At 46.6% G+C, this 23,533-nt stretch overlaps 1 protein-coding gene across 1 annotated transcript in view; it reads left to right on the top strand.

The window, feature by feature from the left end:
- Nucleotides 1–23,533, top strand: part of PAFAH1B1 (platelet activating factor acetylhydrolase 1b regulatory subunit 1) — a 174,106-nt gene that overhangs the window by 87,733 nt on the left and 62,840 nt on the right. The window contains exon 3 of the mRNA XM_063956025.1: nt 22,596–22,680. Within this exon, the coding sequence (XP_063812095.1) occupies nt 22,596–22,680 (85 nt within the window). The remainder of the gene's footprint in view (nt 1–22,595; nt 22,681–23,533) is intronic.

Genomic DNA, 23,533 nt, shown 5'->3' with positions numbered 1-23,533 from the left:
TGCAGAGTGCTCACCTTCTCGAAGGTCGCAGATTCGGCCTTCAGGACTGGGTCCTGGTGACCACGGATGCAAGCCTCCGAGGGTGGGGGGCAGTCACATAGGGAAGAAATTTCCAAGGGCTGTGGTCAAGTCAGGAGACTTGCCTTCACATCAACATCCTGGAACTAAGGGCCATATACAACGCCCTACGTCAAGCGGAGTCCCTGCTTCGCGACCAACCGGTTCTGATTCAGTCAGACAATATCACCGCAGTGGCTCATGTAAACCGCCAAGGCGGCACAAGGAGCAGGGTGGCGATGGTAGAAGCCACCAGAATTCTTCGCTGGGCGGAGAATCACGTAAGAGCACTGTCAGCAGTGTTCATTCCGGGAGTGGACAACTGGGAAGCAGACTTCCTCAGCAGGCACGACCTCCACTCGGGAGAGTGGGGACTTCATCAAGAAGTCTTCACACAGATTGCAAGGCGGTGGGAACTGCCACAGGTGGACATGATGGCATCCCGCCTCAACAAAAAGCTACAGAGATGTTGCACCAGGTCAAGAGACCCTCAGGCGATAGCTGTAGACGCACTAGTGACACCGTGGGTGTTCCAGCCGATTTTATGTATTTCCTCCTCTTCCTCTCATACCAAAGGTGCTGAGAATCATAAGAAAAAGAGGAGTGAGAACAATACTCATTGTTCCGGATTGGCCATGAAGGACTTGGTATCCGGATCTGCAAGAAATGCTCACAGAGGACCCATGGCCTCTTCATCTAAGACAGGACTTGTTGCAACAGGGGCCCTGTCTGTTCCAAGACTTACCGCGGCTGCGTTTGACGGCATGGCGGTTGAACGCCGGATCCTAGCAGAAAGTCATTACGGATGAGGTTATTCCTACGCTGATAAAGGCTAGGAAGGACGTGACGGCTAAACATTATCACCGTCTATGGCGAAAAATGTTGCTTGGTGTGAGGCCAGGATTGCCCCTACGGAGGAATTCCAGCTGGGCTGTTTCCTTCACTTCCTACAGTCGGGAGTGACTTTGGGCCTGAAATTGGGTTCCATTAAGGTCCAGATTTTGGCTCTATCCATTTTCTTTCAAAAAGAACTGGCTTCTCTTCCTGAAGTCCAGACGTTTGTAAAGGGAGTGCTGCATATTCAGCCCCCTTTTGTGCCTCCAGTGGCACCTTGGGATCTTAACGTGGTGTTGAGTTTCCTGAAGTCACACTGGTTTGAGCCACTGAAAACCGTGGAGTTAAAATTTCTCACGTGGAAGGTGGTCATGCTATTAGCCTTGGTTTCTGCTAGGAGTGTGTCAGAATTAGCGGCTTTGTCACATAAAAGCCCCCATCTGGTTTTCCATATGGACAGGGCAGAATTGCGGACCCGTCCACAATTTCTGCCAAAAGTGGTGTCATCCTTTCATATGAACCAACCTATTGTGGTGCCTGTGGCTACTCGTGACTTGGAGGATTCCAAGTTACTAGATGTGGTCAGGGCTTTGAAGGTTTATGTAGCCAGAACGGCTAGGGTCAGGAAAACAGAATCTTTGTTTATCCTGTATGCTTCCAACAAGCTTGGGGCACCTGCTTCAAAGCAAACTATTGCTCGCTGGATCTGTAACACGATTCAGCAGGCTCATTCTGCGGCTGGGTTGCCGCTGCCTAGGTCAGTTAAGGCCCATTCCACAAGGAAGGTGGGCTCTTCTTGGGCAGCTGCCCAAGGGGTCTTGGCATTACAGCTTTGCCGAGCGGCTACTTGGTCAGGTTCAAACATCTTTGCAAAGTTCTACAAGTTTGATACCCTGGCTGAGGAGGACCTTGTGTTTGCTCATTCGGTGCTGCAGAGTCATCCGCACTCTCCCGCCCGTTTGGGAGCTTTGGTATAATCCCCATGGTCCTTACGGAGTCCCCAGCATCCACTAGGACGTTAGAGAAAATAAGATTTTACTTACTGGTAAATCTATTTCTCGTAGTCCGTAGTGGATGCTGGGCGCCCGTCCCAAGTGTGGACTTCCTCTGCAATACTTGTATACAGTTATTGCTTAAATAAGGGTTATGTTGGTTGCATCGGGGTTGATCTGATGCTCCGTTGTTGTTTATACTGTTAACTGGGTAAGTTTATCACGAGTTATACGGTGTGATTGGTGTGACTGGTATGAGTCTTAACCCTGGATTCCAAAATCCTTTCCTTGTACTGTCAGCTCTTCCGGGCACAGTTTCTCTAGCTGGGGTCTGGAGGAGGGACATAGAGATTCCCAAGAGAATTTTTATGGCGTATCCTTTCCCCTCTGACAGGGGAAAATGGGAGTCGTCTCCGAATGTCGACAAGGCTCTATCCCGTTTGTCCAAGAAGGTGGCGCTTCCGTCACCTGACACGGCAGCTCTCAAGGATCCGGCGGATCTCAAGCTGGAGATGTCCTTGAAGGCCATTTTCGGTAATACTGGTGCATTGCTCAGACCTGCTGTGGCTTTGGTATGGGTGAGTAGTGCTATTGCTAAATGGGCTGATAATTTAGCTTCTGATATGGATACCCTTGATAAAGATAATATTCTTTTGACTCTTGGTTATATCAAGGACGCTGCAGATTACCTAAAGGATGCGGCGAGAGATGTTGGCCTCTTGGGATCAAGAGCCAATGCCATGGCGGTCTCGGCCAGGAGGGCGCTGTGGATCCATCAATGGAATACTGATGCCGACTCCAATAAAAATATGTAAGCTCTCCCCTTCAAAGGTAGTGTCTTGTTTGGTGACGGCCTGGCTGACCTGGTGTCCACCGCTACTGCGGGTAAGTCATCTTTTCTTCCTTATGTTCCCGCACAACAGAAAAAGGGGCCCCATCAACAGATGCAGTCCTTTCAACCTAATAAATATAAACGAGGTAGGGGCTCGTCCTTCCTCACTTCGAAGAGTAGAGGAAGGGGAAAGAAGTCGCCTGCAGGTTCAGGCACCCAGGAACAAAAGTCCTTCCCCGCCTCTACCAAGTCCATCGCATGACGCTGGGGCTCCCCTGCGGGAGTCCGTGCCGGTGGGGGGGCCGTCTCCGAATCTTCAGTCAGGTCTGGTTTCAATCGGTCCTGGATCCTTGGGTCTTAGACAGTGTCCCAAGAGTACAAGCTGGAGTTTCAGAATATGCCCCCCCGCCGCTTTTTCGTATTGGCCTTGCCAGTTTCTCTTCCAGAAAGAGAAGTAGTAAAGGCTGCAATACATAAGTTGTGTCAACAGCGGGTCATTGTTCCCGTTCCCCCGTCTCAACGGGGGGAAGGGTTCTATTCGAGCCTCTTTGTCGTACCGAAGCCGGACGGTTCGGTCAGACCGATTTCTGAACTTAAAATCCCTCAATCCATACTTGAAAACTTTCAAGTTCAAGATGGAATCTCTTCCAGCTGTGATCTCCAGCCTAGAAGCGGGGTTTTATGGCGTCAGTGGACATAAAATATGCCTACTTACACGTCCCGATTTATCCTCCGCATCAGGCCTTCCTGAGATTTGCGGTGCGAGATTGCCATTACCAATTTCAGACATTGCCGTTTGGGCTTTCCACGGCCCCGAGGGTCTTCACCAAGGTTATGGCAGAAATGATGGTACTCCTTTGCAAGCTAGGCGTCACAATTATCCCATACTTGGACGATCTCCTAATTAAAGGCGAGGTCACAGGAACAATTGTTAAAGAATGTGGAACTCTCCCTGACTGTTCTGCAACATCGCGGTTGGATTTTAAATTTGCCAAATTCTCAGTTAATTCCTACGACTCTGCTGCCCTTCTTGGGCATGATCTTAGACCCGAATCTTCAGTCTATCTTCCAGAGGACAAAGCTCTAGAAATACAGACCATGGTCAAGGAGCTTTTGAGTCCGACAAGAGTGTCGATTCATCAATGCATTCGAGTGCTAGAGAAGATGGTGGCGGCTTATGAGGCCATTCCGTTTGGCATGTTTCATGCCAGAGTGTTTCAGTGGAACCTACTGGACAAATGTTCCGGGTCTCACCTACACATGCACCGGAAAATAAGTCTATCTTCCAGGGCCAGGATCTCTCTCCTGTGGTGGCTGCAAAGGTCTCGCCTTCTAGAGGGACGCCGTTTCGGAAAACTGGACTGGGTCCTGCTGACCACGGATGCAAGTCTCCGAGGCTGGGGCGCAGTCGCGCAGGGAAGAAGTTTCCAGGGAAAATGGTCAAGCCAGGAATCTTCTCTCCACATAAATGTTCTTGAGTTAAGAGCCATTTACAACGGCCTCCTGCAAGCGAAGAGATTTCTTCAGGGTCTTCCTGTCCTGATCCAGTCGGACAACATCACAGCGGTGGCGTACGTAAACCGCCAAGGCGGAACAAAGAGCAGGGCGGCAATGGCGGAAGCCACAAGAATTCTCTGCTGGGCGGAACAGCACGTAAGCGCTCTGTCAGCAGTCTTCCTCCCGGGCGTGGACAACTGGGAAGCAGACTTTCTCAGCAGACACGATCTCCATCCAGGAGAGTGGGCTCTTCATCAAGAAGTATTTGCAGAAGTAACAAGGCGTTGGGGAACTCCTCTGATAGACATGATGGCGTCTCGCCTCAACAAGAAACTTCCGAAGTATTGTTCCAGGTCAAGGGACCCCCAAGCCTGTGCGGTGGACGCCCTGGTAACTCCGTTGGTGTTTCAGTCGGTGTATGTTTTCCCTCCGCTTCCTTTCATTCCAAAGGTGCTGAGGATCATAAGACGAACAAGGATTCCGGCAATACTAGTCGCTCCAGATTGGCCACGGAGGGCCTGGTATCCGGAACTTCAGGAATTGGTAGTGGAAGATCCCTGGCCGCTTCCTCTAAGAGAGGACCTGTTACTGCAGGGGCCCTGCCTGTTTCCGGACTTACCGCGGCTGCGTTTGACGGCGTGGAAGTTGAACGCCAGATTTTAGCTCGAAGGGTATTTCCGGGGAAGTCATTCCCACTCTCCTTAAGGCTAGGAAGGAGGTCACGGCGAAACATTATCACTGTATTTGGAGAAAATATGTGTCGTGGTGTGAATCCAAAGCAGCTCCTGCGGAGGAGTTTCATTTGGGTTGTTTCCTCCATTTTTTGCAGGCAGACGTGGATCCGGACTGAAATTGGGTTCCATCAAAGTGCAGATTTCAGCCTTATCTATTTTCTTTCAAAAGGACTTGGCCGTCCTTCCTGAGGTTCAGACTTTTGTGAAGGGAGTGCTGCATATCCATCCTCCTTTTGTGGCGCCGTGGGATCTTGAAGTGGTGTTGCAGTTTCTTATATCTCACTGGTTTGAGCCTTTGCGTAAGGTTGAGTTAAAGTTTCTCACTTGGAAAGTGGTCATGCTTATGGCTCTGGCGTCTGCCAGGCGAGTGTCTGAGTTGGCGGCCTTGTCTCACGAGCCCTTATTTGATCTTCCATGCGGATAGAGCGGAATTGAGGACTCGGCACAAATTTCTGCCGAAGGTGGTCTCTTCGTTTCACATTAACCAACCTATTGTGGTGCCTGTGGCTACGGATGCTGTAGCGGTCCCAAAATCTCTTGATGTTGTAAGAGCTTTGAAAATTTGTCGCCAGGACGGCTCTTACTAGGAAGACAGAGTCTCTGTTTGTTCTGTATGCTTCCAACAAGATTGGAAATCCTGCTTCTAAGCAAACTATTGCTCACTGGATTTGTAATACGATTCAGCAAGCTCATTCTTCGGCTGGGCTACCGTTGCCGAAATCGGTAAAGGCCCATTCTACCAGGAAAGTGGGCTCATCTTGGGCGGCTGCCCGAGGGGTCTCGGCACTTCAACTTTGCCGAGCAGCTACGTGGTCGGGTTCAAACACTTTTGCTAAGTTCTACAAGTTTGATACCCTGGCTGATGAGGACCTCATGTTTGCTCAATCGGTGCTGCAGAGTCGTCCGCTCTCTCCCGCCCGGTCTGGAGCTTTGGTATAGACCCCATGGTCCTTTTGGAGTCCCCAGCATCCTCTAGGACGTAAGAGAAAATAGGATTTTAGTACCTACCGGTAAATCCTTTTCTCCTAGTCTGTAGAGGATGCTGGGGACTCCAAAAGGACCATGGGGTATAGACTGGATCCGCAGGAGCTTGGGCACACTAAAAAGACTGACTGGGTGTGAACTGCCTCCTCCCTCTATGCCCCTCCACCAGACCTCCGTTATAGGAACTGTGCCCAGGAGAGACGGACATTTCGAGGAAATTATTTTTGTTAAACTAAGTGCAAGAAACATACCAGCCCACACCGCAGACATACCGTACAACTGGAGTAGCATGAAACCAGATAACAGTATGAACTAACAGCAACAAGCTGAACAAAACTGATACTGGTTATTTTTGGTTACATGTGGTTGTGTATCAGTTTTGTTCAGCTTGTTGCTGTTAGTTCTTACTGTTATCTGGTTTCATGCTACTCCAGTTGTACGGTATGTTTGTGGTGTGGGCTGGTATGTTTCTTGCCCTTAGTTTAACAAAAATCCTTTCCTCGAAATGTCCGTCTCTCCTGGGCACAGTTCCTATAACTGAGGTCTGGTGGAGGGGCATAGAGGGAGGAGGCAGTTCACACCCAGTCAGTCTTTTTAGTGTGCCCAAGCTTCTGCGGATCCCATCTATACCCCATGGTCCTTTTGGAGTCCCCAGCATCCTCTACGGACTAGGAGAAAAGGATTTACCGGTAGGTATTAAAATCCTATTTTCCTTTTCCAGGTGTGTAGTAAGTGCATCTGAATTCAGCTGTAGCGACAGCTTCTGTTACATGTATGTGATGTACAAAACCTACTCAGGTTGCATTTGTTGTTTTGTAACCTTTTCCCTCAAGGGTATGTATTCTTTCTGTTGGCTACTTCCTTATACCTTTTTTAGGTGTAGGTTTTCATGCCTTCAAAATAAATGATTTCACTTGAAGTATGGCTAATAGTATGATGCTGGCGATCCAGAGGAAATTCTGATTCTTTATCCCAAATACGGACGTTTCAGCAACACACAACAGTCGTAAAAATCTCTTTAGTTATTTCTGTAGAACTTTCATATGATTTTTGGCCGGGTGTGCACCCATTTAGTACCGGGTTTAGCCGTGCAATGCGGCTAAACCAGTCTAAAGTACCAGTCAGGGCACGCAAACTCGATAGTTTTAGCACATTTCAGCTCGCATCTCAGGAGGCTACGAGCTGAAATGTGTCCGCGCCCTAACGGAGTAACTGTTGAATTGCGCCGTTAGGTGCCATCTAGTGGTAGCTAGGACGACCAACTTTTTAATCGGCCCCAACAGGCACCTGCCGCTTCAAAATTCTGTAAACTACCCCATAATTCTCTGTAGTCTGGATTTAATAGGGGAATTCAATTTGAACCTTCCATTCACATTGCTATCCCATAGAGTTGCTCAGATAAACTTGCGATGTATTGGGGGTACTTTAACAGGCTGATGTGTGAAGGTGAGCATTGTGGCGATGTTAAGCAGCACATCACCAATAATTGAATCTTTTAAAATGAAATCAAATGACCCATCCACATAAGTAATTTTTTTTTTTTTTTTTTTTACCACAGCAAGCCCTATGCCGATGGTATTCTGTCTTTCTATGCTGTGTGGTTTTGTTTTTGTGTTCCTATTCCACTTACTGGAAAACTTACTGGATTAGTGAAAATGACTCTTAATTTTCAAGTATCTTCTAGTTTAAACTCTTGCAGAACAAGATTCAAGTGTATAGTGATCCTTGAGTCAGGATATTTACGGATTTGCTTTTGAAAACACTAGTGAAACAGTTTAACATGCAGTTGATTTTTACAGGTTGTCTCCCATATCCTAAATTCTGAAATAGGCTGAGATAGTGATACCTTTGCTTTCTGATTCAGTGTACCCCCTTTGTTTAATGCGCAGAATTATTGAAAATATAGTATAAAATGTAAGTCTATGGGGCCAATTCAATTGTTTATATGCCTCCTGCTGTTCGTTTATCAAAGCTATTCAATTGTTGCTCCGATTAGATGCCCATTGGTAGTTAAAGTATCTGTCCGCTTCGGGTTAAACTCCTCTAAAAAGCATGAATTTGCGTTCAAAGTCCGGGTTTGGGTGCCCAAACTACGGACTTGACACATTTTCTATTTCACCTCTGGGGTGTGCGAGAATAAGTGTGTTTGCGGCTAATGGGCGTCTATCTGAGCAACAGTTGAAGAGCACCAATAGACACCCGTTCCTTTAGATGGCCAGCAGGTGGCCTGCGCCACAATTGAATTGGCTCCTAGGTGCATAAAGTGTATATTAATCTTAAATGCGTTCTATGTTTAGACTCATTGGGGCCGGTTCAATTGTGGTGCGTGACACCTGCTGGCCGTTTAAAGGAATGGGCGTCTATTGGTGCTATTCAGTTGTTGCTCCACGGCAGTCACATTTTTTTTCCTTGCACCCCCTGGAGGTTAAGTCTGTAGTTAGGGCGGCCATTCAGGCTCTTTAGACAGGTTTAGCTGACTGGCGCCTTAACTAGCAGTGGTAGTCTGATCAGAGCAACGATTGAACATCTACAATAGATGCCCAGCAGGGGGGTTAAAAAAAATTGAATTAGCTTCATTATGGTATGCAAATATTCCAAAATGCTTCTGGTCTAGGACTCGTCTGTATTTGCGAAATATGCTGCGTTATCTTGCACATTTTAACTTTTAAGGCAAAAATATTCATCCAGGCAAACTTCACTTTCTTGAATGTCCAATTAGCCAACGTATTAAACGGCTATATTAAGGATTGAGGTTTTAAGTATCGATACAGATGGGCATTGTGTTGAATTTATATAAAATTTATATTGCTCCCTTTTAATTTCACACTTAGTTTCCTTTTATAGTATAGATAACTCGTACATAACAAACATCCAGTCTGATTAGTAATCCTCTAGCTATTCTAATGGTATCTGGTCTCTAGGTCGGCACTGTCTAAGTCAACCACTATTGGTCGACATGGTTTGTAGGTCGACATGAGTTTTTCACTTTTTTTTTTCTTTTTTTGTTGAACTTTTTCATTCTTTATGATCCAGATGGACTACAATTGGGAACCGTAACCTGTGCCGAGCGCAGTGAGGCGAAGCAAGCCATGCGAGGGGACACGGTGCACTTATTGGGGATCCTGGTCACTGTACGGAGTAAACGACACCAAAAAAAGTGCAAAAACTCATGTTGACCTAGAAACCATGTCGACCTAGAAACCATGTCGACCTAGTTACTGTCGACCTAAGTGTGGTCGACCTTGCATATCACACTCATTCTAATCTGGTGGCATCAATTTGGTTTTTGAGATGCTTTCCCTGGAACATTGAGAAATGGAAAAACCAACATCAGAAATTATATTTCTCTTACGTCCTAGAGGATGCTGGGGACTCCGTAAGGACCATGGGGTATAGACGGGCTCCGCAGGAGACATGGGCACTATAAAGAACTTTAGAATGGGTGTGCACTGGCTCCTCCCTCTATGCCCCTCCTCCAGACCTCAGTTAGTTAGATCCTGTGCCCAGAGGATATAGGGTGCACTACAGGGGAGCTCTCCTGAGTTTCTCTGAAAAATAATTGGGACTGAGGAGAGAGAAGCAGCCCTACTTAAGTGATAGGCTCTGCTTCTTAGACTACTGGACACCATTAGCTCCACAGGGAGTCAGAACGCGGGTCTCCCCCCACCGTTCGTCCCAGAGCCGCGCCACCACCGTCCTCGCAGAGCCGAAAGATAGAAGCCGGGTGAGTATAAGAAGAAAAGACTTCAAGGCGGCAGAAGACTTCGGATCTTCACTGAGGTAAGCGTGCAGCGGTAACGCTGCGCGCCGTTGCTCCCACACACACTACACACACTAACGGGCACTGATGGGTGCAGGGCTCAGGGGTGGCGCCCTAGGCAGCAATAAAACCTCTGTATCTGGCATAGACACTGCGGAGGCAGTAATTCTTTATATCCTCCGCCAGTTTGAAATTTTTTGAGCGGGACCGAAGCCTGCCGCCGAAGGGGGCGGAGCTTGGTCCCTCAGCACTAACCAGCGCCATTTTCTCCACTGAGATATGCAGAGAAGCTGGCTCCCCGGTCTATCCCCTGCTGAACACGGTGACACAGGGCTGAAAAGAGGAGGGGGCGGGGGGGGGCACTTGTAAGGTGCAGTGAGTGTGTTACACAGTAATCGAATTTAAAAGCGCTGTTATCTGGGACATTATTTTCCAGTGTCAGTTGGCGCTGGGTGTGTGCTGGCATACTCTCTCTCTGTCTCTCCAAAGGGCATTATTGGGGAACTGTCTCCTTATAACTATATCCCTGTGTGTGTGTGGGGGTGTCTGTACGAGTGTGTCGGCATGTCTGATGCGGAAGGCTCAGCTAAGGAGGAGGTGGAGCAGATGATTGTGGTGTCGCCGCCAGCAACGCCGACTCATGATTGGATGGACATGTGGAATGTTTTAAATGCAAATGTGACTCCCAGAAGTCCAGACTTTTATAAGGGGAGTACTGCACATCCAGACTCCTTTTGTGCCCCCAGTGGCACCTTGGGACCTTAACGTGGTGTTACGGTTCCTGAAGTCTCACTGGTTTGAACCTCTTCAAACGGTTGAATTGAAATTTCTCACTTGGAAGGTGGTCATGTTGTTGGCCTTGGCATCTGCAAGGCGGGTGTCCGAATTGGCGGCCTTGTCTCACAAGAGCCCCTATTTGACCTTCCATGTGGATAGAGCAGAGTTGAGGACTCGTCCTCAGTTTTTGCCTAAGGTGGTTTCTTCATTTCATATGCACCAACCTATTGTGGTGCCTGTGGCTACGAGTGACTTGGAGGATTCCAAGTCCCTGGATGTAGTCAGGGCCTTAATCTATGTAGCCAGGACGGCTTGAGTTAGGGAAACAGAAGCACTGTTTGTCCTGTATGCAGCCAACAAAGTTGGCGCTCCTGCTTCGAAGCAGACTATTGCTCGCTGGATCTGTAACACGATTCAGCAGGCTCATTCTACAGCAGGATTACCGTTAACAAATTCGGTAAAGGCCCATTCCACTAGGAAGGTGGCCTCTTCTTGGGCGGTTGCCCGAGGCGTCTCGGCTTTACAGCTTTGCCGAGCAGCTACCTGGTCAGGTTCAAACACTTTTGCAAAGTTCTATAAATTTGATACCCTGGCTGATGAGGACCTTGCGTTTGCTCAGTCGGTGCTGCAGAGTCGTCCGCACTCTCCCGCCCGGTCTGGAGCTTTGGTATAAACCCCATGGTTCTTTTGGAGTTCCCAGCATCCTCTAGGACGTAAGAGAAAATAAGATTTTAAACCTACCGGTAAATCTTTTTCTCCTAGTCCGTAGAGGATGCTGGACGCCCGTCCCAGTGCGGACAAAATCTGCAAGGCTTGTATATAGTTGTTGCTTACATAAGGGTTATGTTACTGTTGAGATCAGTCTTTAGCTGATACTGTTTTGTGTTCCTACTGTTAGCTGGTTGCGTATATTCAAGTTTATACGGTGTGGGCTGGTGTGGATCTTGCCCTTAGATTAACAAAATCCTTTCCTCATATTGTCCATCTCCTCTGGGAACAGTTTCTCTAACTGAGGTCTGGAGGACGGGCATAGAGGGAGGAGCCAGTGCACACCCATTCTAAAGTTCTTTATAGTGCCCATGTCTCCTGCGGAGCCCGTCTATACCCCATGGTCCTTACGGAGTCCCCAGCATCCTTTACGGACTAGGAGAAAGATTTACCGGTAGGATTAAAATCTTATTTTTCCCCAAAAAAAGGTTATTTAGAATTCATAGATTATTTTTTTTATTTTTTTTGCCATTCTTTGCAGTTTAAAGAAAAGTTAATATTTTTAAGGATTATTTTTACAATTTTTATTTCACTTTTTTTTTTTTTTTTTGTCCAGCCTCTGAATTAATCTTGGCTGTAAATATTGAATTTCCAAGCTTCATTTTGAAGGGGTGAACTTGGGCTAAATATTTTTCTTTTATGAGTTAGGCAGCTGATTGTACGTTTCTTGTTGCTATAGTTTATGTACATGTTTAACTAAATTATTCCCCTTTCACACCGCTGCAATATCCTGGATTATTGCCAATATGGGTTGCTGCTCCATGTGAAAGGGTCCCTGAAAAAATATCCGGGTCCAGTGACCTGGGAATTCAACCCTGCTAGCGACCAAGATTAGACATTGGAAGGACCTACGTAACGGAGGTCATCCCACCCAGGTCCAATTTACAGCATCGGGATCCTCTATGCTTGAAGAGAATGTTAACTCCAAGCATCTGCAGAGCAGTTAACACTGTGTAACCTTTGTGTAAATGGGACCAACCCGGGAATACATAGAAAATAGTTTGACGGCAGATAAATACTTTGCCCATCTAGTCTGCTGATATACACTTACACATTTATGGATGATTTTTGTCTGTAGCCAATTAAGCTGCCAGTATATTTTTTTGGATTGTGGGAGGAAGCCGGTGGAAACCCAAGTTAACTTTGAATCTAAAAATACCTGGTTGTGGGTGCATGCCGTCACTGACGAGACGCAAACGATATCGTTCAGTGTGCATGAACGTTGTTAGCCTGTGTACCCAGCCTTACTTAAAAACAAAATGACCTAGATCCAATCTTAACGTGTGAATCATCTGTGGGTGTCCAAGGTTTCCCTTGCCAGAGAGGAAGAAAGGACAAAACAGTCACATACTCAAATTTATAAGGTGGTACAGTCGGCCTTTCTTGGGGCCTGTTTTAGTAAATTTTACTTTTAAATACCCCTTCCCCCCCACTGGATGGCCAATTAACCACTAACACATTACTTTAAAGGTGTGATCCAAAACTTTATATCAGGGGTAGGCACCATTCAGCACTCCAGCTACTGTGAACTAAGCATACCCTGTCTCTGTTTTAAGAGGTCTTAACAGCTAAACCGAGGCAAAGAATGCTGGGATGTGTATTTTCTCATGGTCTGGAGCGCCGCACTTTGCCTATTTGCTTTATTGCATGTCCTGTTTAACCCAGTTTTAAATACATTTGAAGGTGTTGCATTTAATTAGCATAACGTGCCTATAGTTCAGCATGGGCGCACGATTCAATTTGATGACTCTTGAATTGTTCTGAGAACCGGCATTCTGATTGTTTCCGCCGCGCTAAGGGCAGAAATAAGCATCGCGCCAGCACTTTCGTCAGATTTCTGCTCATACTCCGGGGGTGCTAGAAGATATCCCATTGTTGTGTCACAGGTTGCTGTATTGAATAGCCCCAGGAGCTAATTCCCGACGCTATTCAGCGGTCATCGAATTGAATTGTGCCTGTAGAGCCATAAAAAAAATTTCTGCATATCTTATTAATTAGAATCTGTGTTCCTCCATATTAGTAGTTTGTGTAAAATACTAGTGGTTATCTGCAAGAACTAAGAAACAAGATGTTAAGTCACTTAATTTTCAAACCTGCACTGTGGCAGCATCCCTGTACATGGAAACTTTACTCTGCAGATCTGGTGTGGGCTAAGCAGAATAGGGAAGCCGTGTACAGGTATATTGTGAAGTGCAATCAGGCGCTACTGTAATGAGAAGGATGCTGACAGTGGCACTTCCCCCTTAGAAGTAGCGTATTGGAGGCAACAAATGAACATCCATCCTGTAGCCTTGCCAGCATCTAATGCATGCCTCACTGAGTACAGGGAAGCCAACAAATGCCAGATCTGCACAGAGTAAATGGAGACACTGCTTTCAATAATCTTATTTCAGATTATGACCATAAAAGCTGGGTATGGGCAATACAATTTGGGTAATGGGAAGTTCTTCTTCTCAAACTGATCCATGTGTGGGAACTAAAAAGTTACACTGGGCAGACAAGTGCCACAGAATCCGTTTCCAATTTAACACATGTAAGATGGACTATAGCTAGATCACTTCTAGCATCACATGGCCGATTACACTTGGAAGGTGAATACACAGGTTGAAAGCAGTAATTGTTCCTCTTTATAACTAGCCTATATGCTGAATTATCTATTTTTTTTTATATTAATCTGTCAGTCTTGTTTGGCCATAAACATTGTAATACCCACCCAACTTCCTGACACCGCAGCTCTGGATGCTGGTTTTATGCAAAATAAAATCCGGATTTAAAATAATTGACCATATTTTGTCTGACAAAAAAACAAACTTAGCATTTCTAACTAAAACTGGTGACCTACTCTTCTGCAAACTATATAATCGCAAATAGGTGCCACTATTCATCCAACATTATTCCTGTCACATACTATTCAAATACCAAATGCACAGCACTGCAATAACTATGGTTCTGTCCCCAGGGAACAAAAAGCTTCAAAACCATTTACAAACCATTGCATGTTTTCGGTGTATCCCACTGAGGACACTGGTAAAGTAGATGAATGCGGCCCTAAGTGACTACCAAAAAATATAGTGTGGTCATTTAAGGCCGGATTCAATTCTTATTGTGGTTCCTGGCACCTGCGAGCGCCCTCTGGCAGCTATTCAAATGTTGCTACTGACGGTCGTAAGAATTAAATTTCAGCTCGCTACCTCCAGGGGACAGGGTGGCAAGCTGAAATGCACGTAAAGAGACATGTTTCGCCACCCAAAAATCCCTTTTCACACTTGTGCCCGTTACTTTAGTCGGGTTTAGGTGCTTTGCGCACCTAAACCACCAGAGTGCAATGGGAGAGATCAGCCTGATAAGTGGGGGCAATTAAATATCACCCAGCGATCTCCCATCACTTCAGACAGGAGATTGGACACTGATAAACAACTGAATTTTCTCCTCAGACCCATAGCGGCCTATTCAATATTTTTTACGCCGCGGCTACTTTTTTTTTTTTGGGGGGGGGGGGGGGGGGGGGTTGTTGCTCCATTTAGATGACTGGTAGCCGCAGGTATGACATCTCTTCTCGCAGACCCGTGAGGTGCAAGGTCCAAAGCTAGACTTTAGACATGTTTAGCAGTTTTATGCGGCTAAACCCTGTCCGTCAACATGCGCCATATGTATGTGCGCCATATGTATGTGCGCCCAAGCAGTTGAATACTGACAATTGTTTGGGCGTCCAGGCCTGTTTCGATGAGATTATTAAGTATCCAAAACAACTGAATTCCCTCCCAATGTCCATCCTAATGGACAACTATTTGCTAGCGTTGTAGCTCGTAGACCAAAACAATGCTATTCGTTCTAATTTGATTCTTTGATTCTCTAGCAACGCAAATTGCTGTTCGCATAATGATTTCCCGGAATTTGATTAAGTACGTAGTTTTACATGTAAAGTGGGATACTCACCTGGTGGCGATCTTTCTGGGCGCAGCAATCTTTCAAACTCGTAGCAACTATTACAAGCCAGTGCTGCCATCTGCCGGAAAATTTTCACAGTATTTTCAGACACTGGGATTTGAATGGCAACAGTCTTCACAATATAGTCTACGCAATAATTTTAATAATGTCTATTTAAAATGGACAAGGGGTTATAAAGGGTTAAGATGATAGAGTAATCACACTTTCTACAGTTATGTATCATTGAGGGTCAACTAGTCAAAACAAATAAGACCCTTGTCCCAAATCAGTCAATTGCCATCACGTTTGTTCAAGAAGCAGGACTTCAAGGAATAGATTAATAAAACAGAAAAATAAGTATGCCACAGCAATTACTTTAAAACAAATTATGCAAAATATCATGCTAATAACCATTTTCTAAACACATTATACAGGCATAAACACATACATATTACACAACAAGTTGACTGCAAACTCATGTAAGCGATTTTATAGCCCTTTTAAATTCTGTTAATGGACAATTATGGTACCAAGCAATATAATAAGCAGGCTTGACCAGTTCCTTTGCAGGATCAAAGATCACAGCAGATACTGTACAGACCAACCCATCACTCGGCATCTACAGCTCATGTGTGGTTTATTTAACCACTTAACGGACTTTCTCTAACGTCCTAGTGGATGCTGGGGACTCCGTCAGGACCATGGGGAATAGCGGCTCCGCAGGAGACAGGGCACAAAAAGCAAGCTTTTAGGATCACATGGTGTGCACTGGCTCCTCCCCCTATGACCCTCCTCCAAGCCTCAGTTAGGTTTTTGTGCCCGTCCGAGCAGGGTGCAATCTAGGTGGCTCTCATAAAGAGCTGCTTAGAAAAAGTTTTTTAGGTTTCTTATTTTCAGTGAGTCCTGCTGGCAACAGGCTCACTGCTACGAGGGACTTAGGGGAGAGAAGTGAACTCACCTGCGTGCAGGATGGATTTGCTTCTTAGGCTACTGGACACCATTAGCTCCAGAGGGATCGAACACAGGCCCAGCCGTGGAGTCCGGTCCCGGAGCCGTGCCGCCGACCCCCCTTGCAGATGCCGAAGTTGAAGAGGTCCGGAAACAGGCGGCAGAAGACTTTCAGTCTTCATAAGGTAGCGCACAGCACTGCAGCTGTGCGCCATTGTTGTCGGCACACTTCACACCAGCGGTCACTGAGGGTGCAGGGCGCTGGGGGGGGCGCCCTGGGCAGCAATGTATAATACCTTTTTCTATGGCTAAAGTACATCACGTATAGCCCTTGAGGCTATATGGATGTATTTAACCCCTGCCATATATCGCAAACTCCGGGAGAAGAGCCCGCCGTTTTAGGGGGCGGGGCCTATTCTCCTCAGCACACAGCGCCATTTTCCTGCTCAGCTCCGCTGTGAGGAAGGCTCCCAGGACTCTCCCCTGCACTGCACTACAGAAACAGGGTAAAACAGAGAAGGGGGGCATATTTTGGCGATATTTTTATATATTAAGCGCATATAACAGAAACAACACCTTTTAGGGTTGTTTATATACATTTTTATAGCGCTTTGGTGTGTGCTGGCAAACTCTCCCTCTGTCTCCCCAAAGTGTGTCGGTACGTGTGTGTCGACATGTATGAGGACGATGTTGGTGTGGAGGCGGAGCAATTGCCGGTAATGGTGATGTCACCCCCTAGGGAGTCGACACCGGAATGGATGGCTTTAATTATGGAATTACGTGATAATGTTAGCACGCTGCAAAAGTCAGTTGACGACATGAGACGGCCGGAAAACCAGTTAGTACCTGTCCAGGAGTCTCAGGCACCGTCAGGGGCTGTAAAACGTCCCTTACCTCAGTCAGTCGACGCAGGTACCGACACAGATGAATCTAGTGTCGACGGTGAAGAAAAACGTATTTTCCAATAGGGCCACACGTTATATGATCACGGCAATGAAGGAGGCTTTGCATATCTCTGATACTGCAGGTACCTCAAAGGGGGGTATTATGTGGGGTGTGAAAAAACTACCTGTAACTTTTCCAGAATCAGAGGAATTGAATGACGTGTGTGATGAAGCGTGGGTTAACCCCGATAGAAAACTGCTAATTTCAAAGAAGTTATTGGCATTATACCCTTTCCCACCAGAGGTTAGGGCGCGCTGGGAAACACCCCCTAGGGTGGATAAGGCGCTCACACGCTTATCAAAACAAGTGGCGTTACCGTCTCCTGATACGGCCGCCCTCAAGGATCCAGCTGATAGGAGGCTGGAAACTACCCTGAAGAGTATATACACACATACTGGTGTTATACTGCGACCAGCAATAGCCTCAGCCTGGATGTGCAGTGCTGGGGTGGTGTGGTCGGATTCCCTGACTGAAAATATTGATACCCTGGATAGGGACAGTATTTTATTGACTATAGAGCAATTAAAGGATGCTTTTCTTTATATGCGAGATGCTCAGAGGGATATTTGCACTCTGGCATCGAGAGTAAGTGCGATGTCCATATCTGCCAGAAGAAGTTTATGGATGCGACAGTGGTCAGGTGATGCGGATTCCAAACGGCATATGGAAGTATTGCCGTATAAAGGAGAGGAATTATTTGGGGTCGGTCTATCGGATCTGGTGGCCACGGCAACAGCCGGAAAATCCACTTTTTTACCTCAGGTCACCTCCCAACAGAAAAAGACACCGTCTTTTCAGCCGCAGTCCTTTCGTTCCTATAAGAACAAGCGGGCAAAAGGACAGTCATATTTGCCCAGAGGCAAAGGAAGGGGTAAGAGGGTGCAGCAAGCAACTACTTCCCACGAACAGAAGCCCTCCCCGGCTTCTACAAAGCCCTCAGCATGACGCTGGGGCTGTGCAAGCGGACTCAGGGGCGGTGGGGGGTCGACTAAAGATTTTCAGCACACAGTGGGCGCGCTCACAGGTGGACCCTTGGATCCTGCAGGTAGTATCTCAGGGTTACAAGTTGGAATTCGAAAAGTCTCCCCCTCGCCGGTTCCTAAAGTCTGCTTTACCAACGTCTCCCTCAGAAAGGGCGACGGTATTGGAAGCCATTCACAAGCTGTATTCTCAGCAGGTGATAGTCAAGGTACCCCTCCTACAACAGGGAAAGGGGTATTATTCCACACTATTTGTGGTACCGAAGCCGGACGGTTCGGTAAGACCTATTCTAAGTCTGAAATCCTTGAACCTGTACATACAGAAATTCAAGTTCAAGATGGAGTCACTCAGAGCAGTGATAGCGAATCTGGAAGAAGGGGACTTCATGGTGTCCCTGGACATAAAAGATGCTTATCTGCATGTCCCAATTTACCCTTCACACCAAGGGTATCTCAGGTTCGTGATACAAAACTGTCATTATCAGTTTCAAACGCTGCCGTTTGGTTTGTCCACGGCACCTCGGGTCTTTACCAAGGTAATGGCCGAAATGATGGTTCTTCTACGAAGAAAAGGCGTATTAATTATCCCTTACTTGGACGATCTCCTGATAAGGGCAAGGTCCAGAGAACAGCTGGAAGTCGGAGTAGCACTAACCCAAGTAGTGCTTCAACAACACGGGTGGATTCTGAATCTTCCAAAATCTCAATTGACCCCGACGACACGTCTGCTGTTCCTGGGAATGATTCTGGACACTGTTCAGAAAAAGGTGTTTCTCCCGGAGGAGAAAGCAAGGGAGTTATCCGAACTTGTCCGGAACCTCCTAAAACCAGGAAATGTGTCAGTACATCAATGCACAAGAGTCCTGGGAAAGATGGTGGCTTCTTACGAAGCAATTCCATTCGGCAGATTCCACGCACGAATATTTCAGTGGGATCTGCTGGACAAATGGTCCGGATCGCATCTGCACATGCATCAGCGGATAACACTGTCACCAAGAACAAGGGTGTCTCTTCTGTGGTGGTTGCAGAGTGCCCATCTGTTAGAGGGCCGCAGATTCGGCATACAGGACTGGGTCCTGGTGACTACGGATGCCAGCCTACGAGGCTGGGGAGCAGTCACACAGGGAAGAAACTTCCAGGGCGTGTGGTCGTACCTGGAGACGTCTCTTCACATAAATATACTGGAGCTAAGAGCGATTTACAATGCTCTAAGCCTGGCAAAACCGCTGCTTCAGGGTCAGCCGGTGTTGATCCAGTCGGACAACATCACGGCAGTCGCCCACGTAAACAGACAGGGCGGCACGAGAAGCAGAAGAGCAATGACAGAAGCTGCAAGGATTCTTCGCTGGGCGGAAAATCATGTCATAGCACTGTCAGCAGTGTTCATTCCGGGAGTGGACAACTGGGAAGCAGACTTCCTCAGCAGACACGACCTTCACCCGGGAGAGTGGGGACTTCATCCAGAAGTCTTCCACATGATTGTGAACCGTTGGGAAAAACCAAAGGTGGACATGATGGCGTCCCGCCTCAACAAGAAACTGGACAGATATTGCGCCAGGTCAAGAGACCCTCAGGCAATAGCTGTGGACGCTCTGGTAACACCGTGGGTGGACCAGTCCGTGTATGTGTTTCCTCCTCTGCCTCTCATACCAAAGGTACTGAGAATTATACGGCTACGGGGAGTAAGAACAATACTCGTGGCTCCGGATTGGCCGAGAAGGACTTGGTACCCGGAACTTCAAGAGATGCTCACGGAAGAGCTGTGGCCTCTACCGTTAAGAAGGGATCTGCTTCAGCAGGGACCTTGTATGTTCCAAGACTTACCGCGACTGCGTTTGACGGCATGGCGGTTGAACGCCGGATTCTAAAAGAAAAGGGCATTCCAGAGGAAGTTATTCCTACCTTGATTAAAGCCAGGAAGGAAGTGACCGCACAACATTATCACCGCATTTGGGGAAAATATGTTGCGTGGTGTGAGGCCAAGAAGGCCCCAACGGAGGAATTTCAATTGGGTCGATTCCTACATTTCCTGCAGGCAGGATTGTCTATGGGCCTCAAATTGGGGTCTATTAAGGTTCAAATTTCGGCCTTATCGATTTTCTTCCAGAAAGAATTGGCTTCAGTGCCTGAAGTACAAACCTTTGTCAAAGGTGTACTACATATACAGCCCCCGATTGTGCCTCCAGTGGCACCGTGGGATCTCAACGTAGTTTTGGATTTTCTCAAATCCCATTGGTTTGAGCCGCTCAAATCGGTAGATTTGAAGTATCTTACATGGAAAGTAACCATGCTACTGGCCCTGGCTTCAGCCAGGAGAGTATCAGAGTTGGCGGCTTTATCGTACAAAAGCCCATATCTGATTTTCCATTCGGACAGGCCAGAACTGCGGACGCGTCCTCAGTTTCTGCCTAAGGTGGTTTCGGCTTTTCACTTGAACCAGCCTATTGCGGTGCCTGCGGCTACTAGCGACTTGGAGGACTCCAAGTTGCTGGACGTTGTCAGAGCATTGAAAATATATATTTCAAGGACGGCTGGAGTCAGAAAATCTGACTCGCTGTTTATCCTGTATGCACCCAACAAGATGGGTGCTCCTGCGTCTAAACAGACGATTGCTCGTTGGATCTGTAGCACAATCCAACTTGCACATTCTGTGGCAGGCCTGCCACAGCCTAAATCTGTAAATGCCCACTCCACAAGGAAGGTGGGCTCATCTTGGGCGGCTGCCCGAGGGGTCTCGGCATTACAACTTTGCCGAGCAGCTACGTGGTCAGGGGAGAACACGTTTGTAAAATTTTACAAATTTGATACTCTGGCTAAGGAGGACCTGGAGTTCTCTCATTCGGTGCTGCAGAGTCATCCGCACTCTCCCGCCCGTTTGGGAGCTTTGGTATAATCCCCATGGTCCTTACGGAGTCCCCAGCATCCACTAGGACGTTAGAGAAAATAAGAATTTACTTACCGATAATTCTATTTCTCATAGTCCGTAGTGGATGCTGGGCGCCCATCCCAAGTGCGGATTGTCTGCAATACTTGTACATAGTTATTGTTACAAAAATCGGGTTATTATTGTTGTGAGCCATCTTTTCAGAGGCTTCTTCGTTGTTATCATACTGTTAACTGGGTTCAATCACAAGTTGTACGGTGTGATTGGTGTGGCTGGTATGAGTCTTACCCGGGATTCAAGATCCTTCCTTATTGTGTACGCTCGTCCGGGCACAGTACCTGACTGAGGCTTGGAGGAGGGTCATAGGGGGAGGAGCCAGTGCACACCATGTGATCCTAAAAGCTTGCTTTTTGTGCCCTGTCTCCTGCGGAGCCGCTATTCCCCATGGTCCTGACGGAGTCCCCAGCATCCACTACGGACTATGAGAAATAGAATTATCGGTAAGTAAATTCTTATTATTTCCCCCCCCAAAAAAAAAAAAAATTATATGGGGGGGTTTATGAGTGAATTAGGTGTGAAGGACATGAATTTAATCTTCTCCCAAATGATTTTAGTAAAGAAAAAATAAAAAAATAAAAAAAAATTGTGTATATATATATATGTATATATGTGTGTGTGTGTGTATATATGTATGTGTGTATGTATATATATGTGTATATATATATATATATATATATATATATATATATATATATATATATATATATATATATATAAAGTATGGTATGTAGGCGGCACTCGTGGACTTAATTCAAATAAGAAACCCGGACACTCCTGGGTTGAATACAAAGGAAAAAAATATATATATTTTTTCCAACGTCTGGAACATCGGTAACATCGCATCATTACTTTTTACATCCCAGACAGCTGCCAGGTACACAGGGGGGATTGGGGGGGCTGGTTTACATTTCCCCAGCGGCTGTTATTGTCTGCAGCCGCTGGGTGGGGAGTTGGGGGTCCTGCCGTGCGGACCGATCAGCAATGATCGCCAACACTGAGGGGAGGTTGCAGGGAGGCAGGGGGACCTTCCGGTTCCCCTGAGAGCAGCAGTGGAGGGAAGTTCCCCTTCCCTGCAGCTGCTAACACTGTTTATCTGACTGGTCGCATCCTGTGCGACCAGGTCAGATAAAGCACTTGCTGGTGTGATTGCATCTGATGTGACTATGCCAGGCAAGTGGTTAAGCTTCAAAAAAGACTAAACTGCCATGCATAATGTATCTGAAGATTGCAAAATAAAGTTCATAAAATAGAATGATCGTCCAATTACCAATGATCATGTAACCAGAGCCGCATGAAGATTTGAGGGAAACCCAGGGCATGCGAGAAAGGAGTGGGGGCAGGCAAGGGAAATGGTTATTTTATTAACAGAAGTGTTGCTGCCTTATATCGTGACATAAAATTTTCTTTTCCTGATGGGTAGCTTTTATTGTTGCACTATATAACATGTCTTGTGTTTTATTTCATAGCTTGTAATTTTTTACTTTCCAATAAGAGTAACACAAATGGGTGACTTCTGGAAATTAGGCAGCTATTTTATCATATACACTGATTGGATTTATTGAATTAATGTAATTTTCTTATGTGTTTTTTTATTTTTTTTTATTTGCATTTTTCAGAAATCGAGCGATAGCAGACTACCTTCGTTCCAATGGCTATGAAGAGGCTTACTCTGTTTTTAAGAAGGAAGCAGAGCTAGATATGGTAAGAGAACATCATTATAATAAAATAATGAACATTACTATTGCTTGTTGCATGTATTAGTTGGTACTTTCTTTGGAATATTAAATGTTGATTTGTGTCAAGGATTTAAATCTCAATATCCTATTCCAGGCTTGGCCAACTTGTGGCTCTCCAGCTGTAGTGAAACTACAAGCCCCAGCATACCCTACCACAGTGTTGCTGTGTATGTAGTTTCACAACAGCTGGAGAGCCACTGGTGGTTGGCCAGGCATGTCCTATTGCCTGTGGGATTACAAGTTGCACTATTGGAAGTTTGTTTCATTTTTTTTTTTTTTTTTTAATTCCTGTCTGAGTCCTCTGTATTCAGCGCTATGCCCTCCTCCCCCTCACTTGACTTTTAGTATAAGTCCTCTTTGCTATTGTACTTTCTCTGACGTCCTAGTGGATGCTGGGACTCCGTCAGGACCATGGGGAATAGCGGCTCCGCAGGAGACAGGGCACAAAATTTAAAAGTTTGACCACTAGGTGGTGTGTACTGGCTCCTCCCCCTATGACCCTCCTCCAAGCCTCAGTTAGGTTTTTGTGCCCGTCCGAGCAGGGTGCAATCTAGGTGGCTCTCCTAAAGAGCTGCTTAGAAAAAGTTTGTTAGGTTTTTTATTTTCAGTGAGTCCTGCTGGCAACAGGCTCACTGCAACGAGGGACTTAGGGGAGAAGAAGTGAACTCACCTGCGTGCAGGATGGATTTGCTTCTTAGGCTACTGGACACTAGCTCCAGAGGGACGATCACAGGTACAGCCTGGATGGGTCACCGGAGCCGCGCCGCCGACCCCCTTGCAGATGCCGAATAGAGAAGAGGTCTAGAAACCGGCGGCAG

Source organism: Pseudophryne corroboree, chromosome 2 (assembly GCF_028390025.1).
Source record: "Pseudophryne corroboree isolate aPseCor3 chromosome 2, aPseCor3.hap2, whole genome shotgun sequence".
Taxonomy (NCBI): Eukaryota; Metazoa; Chordata; class Amphibia; order Anura; family Myobatrachidae; genus Pseudophryne; species Pseudophryne corroboree.
This window is presented reverse-complemented; position numbering and strand designations above follow the sequence as displayed.